This window comes from Solanum lycopersicum, chromosome 6 (assembly GCF_036512215.1).
Source record: "Solanum lycopersicum chromosome 6, SLM_r2.1".
Classification (NCBI taxonomy): domain Eukaryota; kingdom Viridiplantae; phylum Streptophyta; class Magnoliopsida; order Solanales; family Solanaceae; genus Solanum; species Solanum lycopersicum.
In genome coordinates, this window is record NC_090805.1 from 50971781 (window position 1) to 50984683 (window position 12903).

Genomic DNA, 12903 nt, shown 5'->3' on the forward strand with positions numbered 1-12903 from the left:
TAATTGTTTAGAGAACGGCTCGCTAGGGTTAGAGAATATTTAAATTGTGAAATTAAAGTATTCATCTATTAAAAGGGAGTTTAACGATCAATAATTCGAATCAGAATCATGGATCCAGATTCTGTACATTCGATGTTAAAAAAATATTAAATTTGAATCTTAAATTTCAAAAGTAAAGTGATGTTAGTGCTAACAATCTTGGTCGAATTCATTAAGTTTGAATCTTGAATCTAACTTAGATTCTATTTCATATAAGAAGTGATACACTAATATAATTCAACAAGATCTCAATAACCCAAAGAAACACCAGCACAATTTTTCTTAGAAATGCTCAACATAGTTGACAAAAACAAAGAAATGGCAGTCCTCAACTTTGTATTTCATACATTTCTGAGAAACAACTACATAGATTACGGGTTTGAAGTTTGCAGTTTTTAACCAAACCATTGTAATTTACTATAGTCGCGAAGTAAATATCAAATATGAGTAAGTTCTTTCTTGTGTAGACTCGTAAAGGGAAGAGTTCTGTAAGTGGCACCAGATTAGGACTGATCATACTTGTGAACTTCCACTCTGGATTAGGGAAGAATCAACCCTTGGATAACAATAATCCTATTGTCCAGGAACCCCAGAATGAAATTGCTAATGTTGTAATCGTCTTTGTTCAGCAAAACAACTTTGCCCGCGTGTTCCTCTACCACAATGTGTCTGGGCTCTCGTATAACACTAGTTCATCATGGTGGTTCCCTTCTCGCCCCATGTCTATAGAACTCTTAGGACTGAAGCGGTGAAAATAAGGTGTTGCAGCTGTTGACTATAACAGGCCTCTCATTTAACAAACCCCTGTTGGAACTTTAGCTAACGAATAAACCACTTTCATCTCTTCTGTTTCTTCAAAAGTGATGTAGCTTGCAGAATAATCTTATCAACCTCATCAAGACCTGGTGTGTCGACATCTTTACCTGGTGATTTCTCTTTCCTCGAGTTAGAAGATATTTGACGCAAATGCTCCTCGAAATCCTGTGCATCTCCATTACTTTGCACTGGAAACTTTTCAAACACATCCAAATAAAGTGGTTCTTCAGCCTTCTCTTCATGCTCTTCCTCAGAGTCTGTTTCAAAAATATCTGAAAGATCTTCAGAATCTGAGCATATATCTGTATCTACCATGGAATCATTTTCTTCACTCTGTTCTTCATTTTCAATCATTATCCTTTTGAGCTTATCAGATGCCTCAATTTGCTGATCTGAACGGTGTTCAGGCTGAAATTTCTCAAAGCCAGCCTCTTGATTTTTGTCAGGAGCATCAGTTTTATTTTCAGCTTGCAACCGAAGCAGCTCAAGATCTTGCTCCAGCCGTGGAATGTATCTCTCAACAGCTCTTAAGGAATCTCTGTATTTAGATTTATCTAAGGCCTGTGTAAAGGAGCAATAACAAAAATAAGAGCGCGAAAAAGTGGGGATCCACATTATAGCATACCCAAAAATTAGCAGACAGTAAGAGAACCTTTTTCCTGGAAAGAGTACTTCTTGGAGACATTATCTCAGTTGGTGGTTGAGAATAATTCTTTCCCCTGTACATTATAATGGTGTCATCATCCTGGATATCAAGAACGATTCCACCACTTAATCTTGCAAGCTCTACAGCTATTTCCTTAACCTCCTCAGGAGAGAAGGTTTTCACCACCACTTTCAGAGTTTGGTGCTTCTTCCAATGCAAGTGCATATTAAGGATCACACCCTGGTATATCCCACGTCTTCCAACTGGTACATAATTCTTGCACTTCTCCCCCATTTTCAGGAAGTAGAAGTGTTCTTCTGGTGTCAATATTTCTGGGTCATGAGTAGCCTCCGGTATCTCCTTAGGCTCAACCTTCCTAAGAGCTTCAACAAGCCTCTCCTCTTTCTTCCGTGCCTAGAAAGATGAAAAATTGCAATCCCTAAATACTTCAATTGTATTTGACAGTGACATAAAGTAGGTGGAGCAACCCCATCCATAATTGTCTTGGATCACGAATTGCCATAAAGTAATTATCTAAAGAGCAATTTATTCTTTAGCATCTAGTGGCAAGTAAATTAGTGAAGAAACTTACATCACAACTCACCACAAAAACAGTTCTAGATTTACAAATGACAACAGAACCAGAACAACTGAGATATCCTTTTGACATGACTAGATTGACACCGAAAGTCCATTAAATTATTCAACCTCAAGAAAGTCATATATTAGGAACACATAATTTCTATGTTCAGAAATGGCAAAGAGTAATCCTTTCAGGAAACAAAAGCTAGAACAAGCATATCTAGAGAACTAGTCCTCCTTTCCCATAAACTATATTTATAATGAAGTATATAAACAAAAAGACTCACAATTGCTAGGAAGAATGCATAATTAACTGAAAACAGGAAAAATTATAACCAAAAGATATATATAAAAGATACCAACTAGTTGGGATCAAGACTTATTTGTTCTTACACTTACATTAGATCCATATTTGTTAAGACATTCTTCTTAGGCAACCTATAGACTTGAATATCAATGCAGGGGATATTATGAGTATTGGAATGAAATGATGCCGGATACAGTGAAATAGATATAGAAGATTCAACTATCCGACCTTAATTAGGTTGCGATTGAGGTATTGCTTATTGATTCATTCGAATGAAATAAACAAGCTAAGACAATTTCAAGAGATACCGTGCAGCATAAGTAGTTCAAAGTTCAAGAATCATCTTTTTATCTTTACTACGGTGGAGTCAGGCGAGTTTACGCAGACCTCGACTAATTCCAGGAGTACCTGTGACCTCTCACCAGCATAGGTACAGGTTTACTTCAAACATCATCCTACAGAACTTCCACTAAACTAAATAACATGCTACAAGAAAAACATTACCTTCCTCAATTTGAAAAGTATTCTTTCTTCAGCTGTCATTCTTTGGAACTCTTTCTTCTTCTTCCACCTGAAGAACTTCAACCACTTCACAACCTGTCTTTTACCCTTCAGTTTCTTCCTCTTGATTTTATCTTCTTTAAACTCACCGGAACTCTCTGCAACAGCATCATTCCCACCGCCGTTCGACGTTTCCCCAGCTTTTCCAGCCGTACAGTAATACCGGCCCGAATTTATCAATCCAAAATCCCATTTTTGTACGACTAAGCGTGGCCCAACAGTAACTCCTCTCTCAAAAACCTTGCATACTGCATTCAAGAGACTAATATATCATGAGATTAGCACAATCACTTCAAAATAAACAGTTATCAGTGTAAATGCATGATTTTTGCAGAAACAAAATATCATAATTTGAAGAAATAGTACCTGGTTTGCTGGGGAACGGAATGGGGTAAAACGGGTTCGAAGATGAATCGGCAGCAGACGAGATGTTGTAGCTGCCGTGATTTGCAGAGCGTCGCCGGAAAGAAGAAACCTCGCCAGAGCATTTTTCAGACTATCTGGTGGCCGACGGGGAACTAGTCAGTCTCCGGGAATAGCTAAATGGGTCTAAATTGGATACTTAGCTGATGGACTTGGGCTAGTATGGTCTTCTTTGAAGGCCCAAACCATCACTTGTGAATCTTTTCACAAATAGCCACCTTTTTAGCTTATGTAATTGATAAATAGTTATTATCGCGAAACTTTAAATTCCATGCGTAAATTACTAAGAAATTGTTATGGTGTTTCACCTGTAAAATTTGAAACTACAACGTAGTGACTACTATTTTTATTAATCTTTTACACATAATTTGCTTATACTAGTTGCTAGGTACACTAAATTTAGCGCATAAAGATATAACATGTGCATCTTAATTAAATGATATTTGTTAGCGAGTTATTCTGAATATAACTTCAATTTCCTTTTCTAAAAGTTTAAGCTAATTTGAATGACATATTGTATTATTATTTTTTTAAAAAAAACACAAGTAAATGAACCAAGATTAAAGAAATATGACATGTGTTGCTTCTTTCAAAGGGCCACATACAAAAAAAGGATATATATATACACAAGTATATACCCTTTTCTTTTTTTTTGATCTAATAAATTTCATGTTAATGAAAATCCACCCCCTTTCATCATTTGTCTAAATTCTTTAAAATCAACCATTCCATCACCATCCACGTCGACTTTCATGATCATTCTCTTACAATCTTCCAATGTTTTACCTTGTTTCAACCCTAATGATCCCAAAACGGACCTTAATTCTTCCACGGTTATATATCCATCACCATTTTGATCAAACACGTTGAACGCTTCTCTCATATCCTCCTCTTCGTCCTTCTCGTCCATGATTGACTTATACAATGTCCCGAATTCATCTACATCGATATATCCATCTCCATTTACGTCTATTTTTTCAATCATATGATCAAGTTCTTGATCCTCAATGTGTATTCCCAAGCTTTGCAACGAGTCGTTGAGCTCTTTTTTCGTTATCGTTCCATCTCCATTACGATCAAACATTTGGAATATTCTATTTAGCTCTACGGGGTCCATTTCTTAGATCAAATAACAAAGAGAATGATCTAAAAATAAACCCTTTGAAGGTTTTAGTATAGAAGGATTTGGGTTTGGGATTTTGATGGTGTTTAAAAGAAGCATGAAAATTTGAGAGGAAATAATATTTCTCAGAAGAGAAAAATATATGGCTAAGGGGTTTAAATGGTGGAGGAAAATTAAGAGGGGTGGTTTGAGGACACCCACTAATTTCGTGGAATCAATGATATTCTTTTTAAGATATAAAAATAGACCCAAGAATATCTAAATCCACATTTCTTGGTGACTTTATTTAATTATTAATTCCGTATCAAATATTAGTTAAGATAAATTAGATTTGTTTGAAACTATTTGACGTTTTAAAAGATACATTTTGTTCAAATCTAACTTTATTGCTATTGAACTTTTTGGAGATTAGATAAATAATAGTCTAAGCGAATCGAGAAATAGATAATATGGACCAATAATATCACCTTGTATTAATTGTGGTACATAGATTATTATATTGATTCTGTTATGTTATTATCTATTTTTTGTTTTAATTGTTCGAAAGTTTTTTTTGCATATACTTTACCATCCTTTGTGAGACTAGTGTTTATGTTGTTTTTTTAGTGATATGTTATTCTCGCTTTAATTTTAAATTGCATATAAATATCGGGTATGGGTAAGTAGTTACTCGCGAAGAGGAACGTTTGAGTAGGTGAGTTTGGACGGCATCTCTTGAAATATGGCAATGTGGAACTCATGTCTGTAAACGTGAGGTCTGGTTTAGGACCACGTAAAATTTAATGTATACTATACAAGTACTAGTATGCATCCAGCTAAATATAGGTTGGAGAAATTGATAAAATTCAACAATAAAGTCGTAATAAGTGGCCTTTCAGTCATTGTAGGGACTATTAAATCTGATTTTGAGTTACTCCGTTGTTCATGGCGGATGTGCTGCAAGAGAGTAAAGACAATGTTCTAGAGGTGGCAAAATTGGCCCATGAAACACGACCAGCCATAGCGAAAACATTTTTAGGTACATGTATGAGGGTGTGTTGCTCATGCCTAACTGTTGAAGACAGTAAGAGGGCTGTGTACAGACACAATTTAGGTACTAAAGGAATAAAAACCAGAAGCTTCAAACTTGTTACATCCTATTGCTTGCCATAACAAAGATATGATTGGTTTTGGATAGTGCTTACTTACTCCAAGTATTCAGAAACACAGAAAATAATATAGCGGTGCTGAGATATATAAGCACAAGACCAAGATGCCAAGAAAATGGGTAATAATGCAAGTTACTATGTTTAAATGGATCATGAGATGTGCCAGGATCATTGAGTTCACAAACTCCAGCCAAAAGGCTCACCTTTTTATATTCCCAATTCCACCTTTTATATCACCTAATGCTTTGCGCATGTACTATAATTACTACTAAAGAGCTTTATGTGAATGAACACTAAAACTTGGAACTATGAAGACTCTGTGGCTACTGAAATCAAATTAGCTAGTTCAAGCTTCTTGACTTACCCGCTGAACTATAAAGTTTACCTCTTCCAAGCAAGTCTTAAGTGCATTTATATTCGTGATCTGAAGATATGAAAATCGAAGTTGTACCATGAAAATATGGCTTGCTGAAAAGAAAGCTGGTCTGATAGAAGTAATAAAGTAACATTTCAAAGGTAGATAGACACGAGTAGGAGTAAAGAAGGACATGGGAAGAAATGTCTACATTCATTAGTGAGAGAACACATGAGTACAGCGATAGATATGCTTAGCGCAATGATAAATATATTTTAAGGTTGATGCTCTCAAGTAGTAAAGTCTGCGTACACCAGACCCCAATTGTGGGATTACAAGGGGTATATGTTGCTCTCAAGTAGTATTTCAAGAAAGTAGGCAGACAGGCCAAAATATATTAGTCCTCTGATTCAGGTTCAGAAAAAAGGGTGCTTATATGTTTTGCCCTCCACTTCATAAAATTTATTAGTTTACCAGAACAAAAAACAAAAGAAAGTTTAGAAAGGAAATTTGATGCATGACATTTTTGTGACAGTACGGCAGTAGATGAACGTCTAACAGCAGAAACAGATACAGGTCTAAGCCTTATTGCAGAAGGTGATGGGAATACTAGAGAATAACAGAAGAAAGAATACATCTAGAGCTAACACATGACACTGCTCATAAACTCAAACAAACAGAAAGCTGGAAGTATATAGGCAAGGTTAACAACTGATTGGCCGCCTACTATCCAGTTCTCAGAATGAATTTTGTATGAGCAGTGATACTCTGTTACCTTTCTTAAGCATGTCGCATAAAATCTCTTTAGCTGGGATAGTTCCTTGTGTCTAAGGTGCCAATTAGAATCTTAACCCTCCCAATTACGAAAGGGGTTTTTATTGATCTCAGACATAGCGTCACATGTCCTCCTGCTATGGGGTGTGACTAGAACCCTTGCAAACTGAAACGGGAGAATTTCCTCACAATAGAATGAATCTGTGTTGCTTTAGAAGGTCAGGGACATAATTACTCAGTAAATAGTAGATTGTATGTGCCTATAACTAAACGTTATGAATTTTTGTTGCTTTAGAGAGCCAGGGACATAATCTACACAGTAAATAGTAGATTGGCACTAAATGTAATGAATTCTTGTTGCTTTAGAGGGTCAGGGACATAATCTACTCAGCAAATACTAGCTTATACACTACAACTAATTAGAGGCACATCCAGTAGCACTCGATGTTTAGTTGCAGCTAACCACGACAACGCTCAAGAATTCCTGTTGCTTTAGAAGGTCAGGGACCTAATACACTCAGTAAATAGCACTCCAGCTAATACATTACAATTAGTTTTCTATATAGGCACATCCAGTGGTATGCAATCCTTAGTTTTCTTCAAGGCTATGATGTTTTCCACCTCTTACCAAATTTAGTCATAGCCTTGTTTCTCAAGTCAGTAATACATTTTTACAAAGGCATAAACATGAATTTCAGATTGCAGAGGAATTAAAAGATTACAACAACAATTATGCCTTACACTAATTAGTTGGGACTTGGGACTAACAATATGAATCTTTTATATCTGCTCCACTCTATCGAACCAACTCCATTCTAGTACCGGTAAATTAAAGTGTCGTCAAACCACCAAAGACAGATCGATATTAAAAATAATTCATACAGGAATCGGGAAAGTATTCATTTAAAACGAACAAAGTTGTCAACTTTCAGACAATTTTGACAGAAATTGCCTATCAAGTACCAAAAGTTCCACATCTTATTAACTCAAAGCACTAAAATTCCAGTTCAAAGACATAGAGAACTATTCATTTTCACCTTTTATGGGATATCCCATGGCTTAGGCTCAGGAATTGCTACAACCATTCCTTGAAGCTCCGGTGAGAGGACCACCTGACAACCCAGCCTAGAATGTTTGTTCAAAACCCTAGCCCTAGAGTTCCTCTTCAGCACATACTGCTCATCGTAAGAAGCTTTTGGAAGCTTCTCGAGCCATTCTTGAGCAATGTGCACCTCACACTCGGAGGAACACGCATCAATGTCTTCAAGGCGATGAGAATCCGGGTCGATTAACCCGTGGTTGGTTAGCGCTTTGAGCAGAGTTTGACCCGAGAGCCCTATAATCTCCCGTTTACAGCCCTCAGGGTCAACGGCGAAGAGCTTGACGATCCGATCGGCGACTTTGGCGGAGCCGGAGCGGGACGAACATGAGGATGCGGAGGATCGAGTGATTGAAAAAATCGAAGGGTTTCGTGCGATTCGTGAGGCGAATCTCTGCAAATTAGCGACCGCCATCTTCGAATGTTAGCCAATTTTGGGGGAAATGAGTGCCCTAAACTCTCCACTAGTGTGAAAGGAGAAAACTCTATTTAAAAAATAAAATAAATGTCGGGTTTGGATCCGTTATCAGAAATAATTATAAGTCCACAAATTACTTTTAAGGTTCTAATTTATACGACATATTTTAATTTAATTTATATAATTATAAATTATTTTGTTTTTTTTAGTTTATTATTGAGAGTATTTTCTTAAGTAATTACATAATCATGTAAAAATATAACCTAGCAATAATGAATGTGAAGTAAAGAAGTTTTGATATTATTTCTTCGTTAATAATTTGATTCAAAAGATGCTAATAGTCACTCTTTTGAACTCGAAAATTACAATGTAAATAGACTACTAGTATATAAGATGAATACGGAAGAGAAATTGATAAGAGTACAATTTTAAGAGAAATTATCATTTCTATTGCTGACAGGAACATACATCATCAAATATCCCTCTCTTTTCTTTTCCCTCTTATAAACTTTTCAATAAGAAGAACCTATTTTGAATCTCCGAAATCATTCTTCATTCTTCATATAATCAAATTTTCTTGCCCTGTAGCCAATTGTCGTAGAACTGCAACGACTCTCGTGGTTTGTATTCAGGCACGGTGTGTCCAGCTCCCTGAAGATATCCGAAATCAATCAATAAAATCAAAGAAAAAAATAGAAAACGAAAAGAAAAAAAAAACATTTCTTGGTGTAAACATACCTTAATAGTCAGAAAAGTAAGGTTGTTGGCATAACCTTGAGTGTAACTGCACAAAAGATTTCAGCATTTAGAATGAATTTGCAACACATGATTGATTATAGATGAACAAGATTTAGAAGGTGAAAACGCGAACATACCCTGCAACTTGTACGTAACTGCAAAAAAAGATTAAAGCATTTAGTATGAATTTTACAGAATTGGATCACCTTAGAGAAATTTAACATGAGCATGATTTAGTTGGTGAAAAACGCGAACATACCCTTGAATTTGGTCTTTCGTATACCAAGGCCTCCATTCATCCACGATTGCATATCCAAGTGAACTTGTCCATTTCTCTGAACCAGTGTATGGTACACACATATCGTGATCTCCACTGCAACAAAGAAATGTGTCTTAGTCAAATAGAATATACACGAAATACATATAGACGATCAGTTTTCTTTATGTGTTTTACATAATAATAATATCACGAGTAACACAGAAGAACAGCAGAATGCATGTTAAGAGACTCAGAAATATATTGAACCTGTATATGAGTGCCCTATATCCCCGAGTTGTGAGGTTTTTGTGATACGGAAGCATGCTTCCAGCATCATGAGTGAAGTTTAAGTGTTTGCATAGCTCCCAAGGACCTGTCACAGTTGCCTGTTGTACCACAAGATTGAACCATAAATCGATCACCAATTGGTAAAAGTAAATCATCATGTTTAAAGTTGGTACAAGATGAGCAAAATTGTATCTTACTGGTTCAGCATGAATTGCTTTACGAACATCTTCATTGTTTAACCACGCAGTAGCAACAGTATCATCCTGCATATTTCATTTCAGATAATGTGTCTCTTAAAGAGAATAAACAAAAAGGAAAGAAAAAAAATCTCAAGTGACTTACAGTGCAAAAGACATGATGATTATCAAGAAGCTCTGGCCAAGATGGGACAAGTCCCTCTTTTACTGGGGCATTCAAAGGCCAAGCACGGCCAAACATTCTAGTTCTGACAGGAAGAGGCCTTTCTGTCTCGCCTAGTTTATGAAAGCTCATTGGCAATTTTGAGTTTTTGGTGCTAAGGGGGCTGTGGTAACACGGTTCTAGTATGTCATAAATGTTTAGTCCCATAACTGTCTGCAGTACGCGAAAAAGATGAATTTGGACCAATACAGAAACAATGAGTAGTTGTCACGGCAAAATGAATCAAGTATCACAAAATAACACCTTACCTGAGTAATTTTTAATAGTAACATTGTACAATTTTGACTGCTTGGGGTGTAGAAGACTCCTTTGCATGCAGTAGTTGCATCCTGAGCATGAAAAAGAATAATCAGAGACCAGTTGCTAATATGTTGGAGCGGTAAATGTAATAAACATACATTAACATTTGCTTCGTAACATATTTCTTGACAGACTAGAATTCTAAATAAGTTCAGAAAGCCAAATGATTCGAGCATAAGAAGAAGCAAATACCTCAAACATTTTGTCTGAAATAAGGCCCATACCATGTTGAAATGGAACAAGAGCATTACCGTCTATCTTCTCATCTGTCACGCCATTTCCCACCATATAACCCTGTGCAATAGAACATAAAGTGTTCACAACCCTGACAACTAGTTAAAATCTTGCAGTGTATCTACCTAAAACATGGACAGAGTCAGCCCTGACCTTAAAGTTGATGACGGGCTCTACTTTAGCATCGATACCTGAAAAAACATAAGCAGCAGAAGGTTAGTTTGTTTATCCCCTGCCTAGCAGTAGCACCAACCAATAAATGATTACCTTTTACTACTTCAGAAGCCAGCGTTGGCACGTATATTCCAGCATAAGACTCTCCAGATATGTAAAATGGGTTCTTGAGGAACTCCGGGTAGATTGCAAACCACTAGCAACAGCATTCAGTTAGTAAAAACCATAAACGAGCTAGGACAGATCTAGCGTAAAACTAATAAATTTATGTAATGTTACCTTGAGGAGAAACGAATGGGTTTCGGATGCAGTTTTTAAGTCTCCTGTATTATAGTCATCTTTATTTTTCGAGTAAGATAATCCAACACCAACAGGAGAATCCAGATATATTATATTGGAAACCTGGAACAATCAAATCATAATGAGTGAGTAATGAAATGTAAGCATATGATAAAAGTAGAATTAACACAAATAATAATAACCTTAGACCAACTGTATGGATTGTTATGCAGAATAGGCAAACTACCATTTGCCTTCCCCAACTCAAAATTAAAAGGTCCTGCAATGTATAGAACACAAAACTCAACTGTTACACGAATTGTTAACATTATTCATTACAAAATAAAGGCATTTGTAAAAAAAAATCAAGTCTTTTATCTAATCGAGTATATTTTAACCCGCTCAAATTCAACTCAACCAGTAAAATTAAGGATTAGAGTTGTTACCATGCTCATAGACAAATCCATCAAAACTTGAACAGCCAGGTCCACCATTAAGCCAAAGAACAACTGGATCATTTGATGGATTTTTTTCAGATTCAATAAAGTAGTAAAACATATTCTTTCCATGGCTTTCATCTAAATTAACATACCTGAAAACCCCATTTCAAGAAACATTCAGAAAAATACAAAAATCAAAATAAAGTTTACATCTTTTTATCAAAAAGAATACAAACCCAGCATAATGTTTTGATTGAAAAGTGCCATTGAAGCCAGGGATTTGAGTAACCAATGCACTCTGAGGTGCCCCTTGTGTTACCAAAAACCAAAATGCCAACAATGTTAATACTATACTATACTCTAAAATAATGTTTTTTCTTGCCATGTTTGGTGTATTAAAAATTCAGAATTATTTGATGATTTCCTTAAAATAACACAAATGATGGGGCTTTTATAGTGTGAGAAAATGAAGTGTGACATCATTATAATTAATATTTGTTTTAATGCAACATCATAATAGAGTAAAAAGTCAATTATGAATTGATTTATATTTTTGTAATCTTTGACGGAGAAAATAACAAAAAAGAAAAAACTTTTATATTTAATGATATTCATCAATTTATTTCTGTATTTGGATTTTTGTAATGTTTGACTGAGAAAATGATGAAGTAGAAGTCTAAATATATTATTATTATATTTACTACTCCTATATTTATTTACAGATCATTACATATCTTTTCATTAATTAAAGATTTTGTATTATATTTTAAGTTAGATACATTGTAAACTAAGCATAAATTAAGATAATTGAATATTTGACCAGTTTTGTATCTGTCTACTCTTCATTTACTTTCTCTCATTTTCCTCAAATTTCTATTTAAATTAGTGACACAATGCTATAAGTTAAATTAAGAAGCTAAAATTTAACTTTCCAAAATAAATCTTTAATTATAATTTTTTTAAAAATATATTATATTTAATATTAAAAATTATTATATTGACAAATCTTAACTATATTATCTTGTTCATAATTTATTAAAAAGAAGGTCTCTTCATAACTTTTTATTTCTTTTAATATCCTTTTTAAATTAGTCTTTTTGTTACATGACATACCAATTAATTAAGCTACACCACATATCTTATATAAATTAAAATTAAAAGCAAAAAAGCTTATTTTGCTGTTCAGATTAATATTAATTTATTCCAAGTCTAATAAAGGGGTGACGGTACATACAACATCAACGAATATCTAATTATTTTTTTACTAGATTCAATGATATATATATATAAATGTATATTACATATTAAAAGGTCGCTATACATTTTGTCAGTGATACATTTATATATTAAAAATATATATATACACACATATTAGAATGGACAAGTTCACTTGGAGTGCCCTGTATTCCCGAGCTGTGAGGTTTTTGTGATATGGAATCATGCTTCCAGTATCACGAGGGTCTAAAATAGTCATTCAATA

General features: G+C 34.9%; 4 protein-coding genes across 5 annotated transcripts; all 4 read right to left on the minus strand.

The window, feature by feature from the left end:
* Positions 1–291: 291 nt before the first annotated feature.
* LOC101259346 (uncharacterized CRM domain-containing protein At3g25440, chloroplastic) lies at positions 292–3520 on the minus strand. Its single transcript, XM_019214505.3, has 4 exons — positions 3318–3520; positions 2895–3213; positions 1508–1915; positions 292–1416 (listed from the first exon to the last, which is right to left on the minus strand). Exons 1-4 carry the CDS (start codon positions 3437–3439, stop codon positions 877–879), a joined length of 1389 nt encoding a protein of 462 aa, XP_019070050.1. The 5' UTR covers positions 3440–3520; the 3' UTR covers positions 292–876.
* A 352-nt stretch (positions 3521–3872) lies between these two features.
* LOC109120532 (calmodulin-like protein 3) lies at positions 3873–4673 on the minus strand. The gene has a single exon (XM_019214506.3). The coding sequence runs from the start codon at positions 4489–4491 to the stop codon at positions 4042–4044; it is 450 nt and encodes a 149-aa protein (XP_019070051.1). The 5' UTR covers positions 4492–4673; the 3' UTR covers positions 3873–4041.
* A 2936-nt stretch (positions 4674–7609) lies between these two features.
* On the minus strand, positions 7610–8418 carry LOC101258765 (uncharacterized). Its single transcript, XM_004242394.4, has one exon. The coding sequence runs from the start codon at positions 8286–8288 to the stop codon at positions 7815–7817; it is 474 nt and encodes a 157-aa protein (XP_004242442.1). The 5' UTR covers positions 8289–8418; the 3' UTR covers positions 7610–7814.
* Positions 8419–8570: 152 nt separating this feature from the next.
* Positions 8571–11849, minus strand: LOC101257871 (serine carboxypeptidase-like 20). 2 transcript variants are annotated; one of them, XM_010324800.4, is made up of 15 exons: positions 11660–11848; positions 11430–11575; positions 11187–11263; positions 10984–11106; positions 10798–10900; positions 10684–10721; positions 10489–10590; positions 10245–10325; positions 9919–10149; positions 9774–9839; positions 9556–9674; positions 9289–9402; positions 9167–9184; positions 9030–9075; positions 8571–8942 (listed from the first exon to the last, which is right to left on the minus strand). In XM_010324800.4, exons 1-15 carry the CDS (start codon positions 11806–11808, stop codon positions 8859–8861), a joined length of 1497 nt encoding a protein of 498 aa, XP_010323102.1. In that variant the 5' UTR covers positions 11809–11848; the 3' UTR covers positions 8571–8858. The 2 variants fall into 2 exon arrangements, with proteins under 2 accessions (XP_010323102.1, XP_069154963.1); XM_069298862.1 differs by having other exon boundaries at positions 9556–9839; positions 11660–11849.
* Between the last annotated feature and the right edge of the window lie 1054 nt (positions 11850–12903).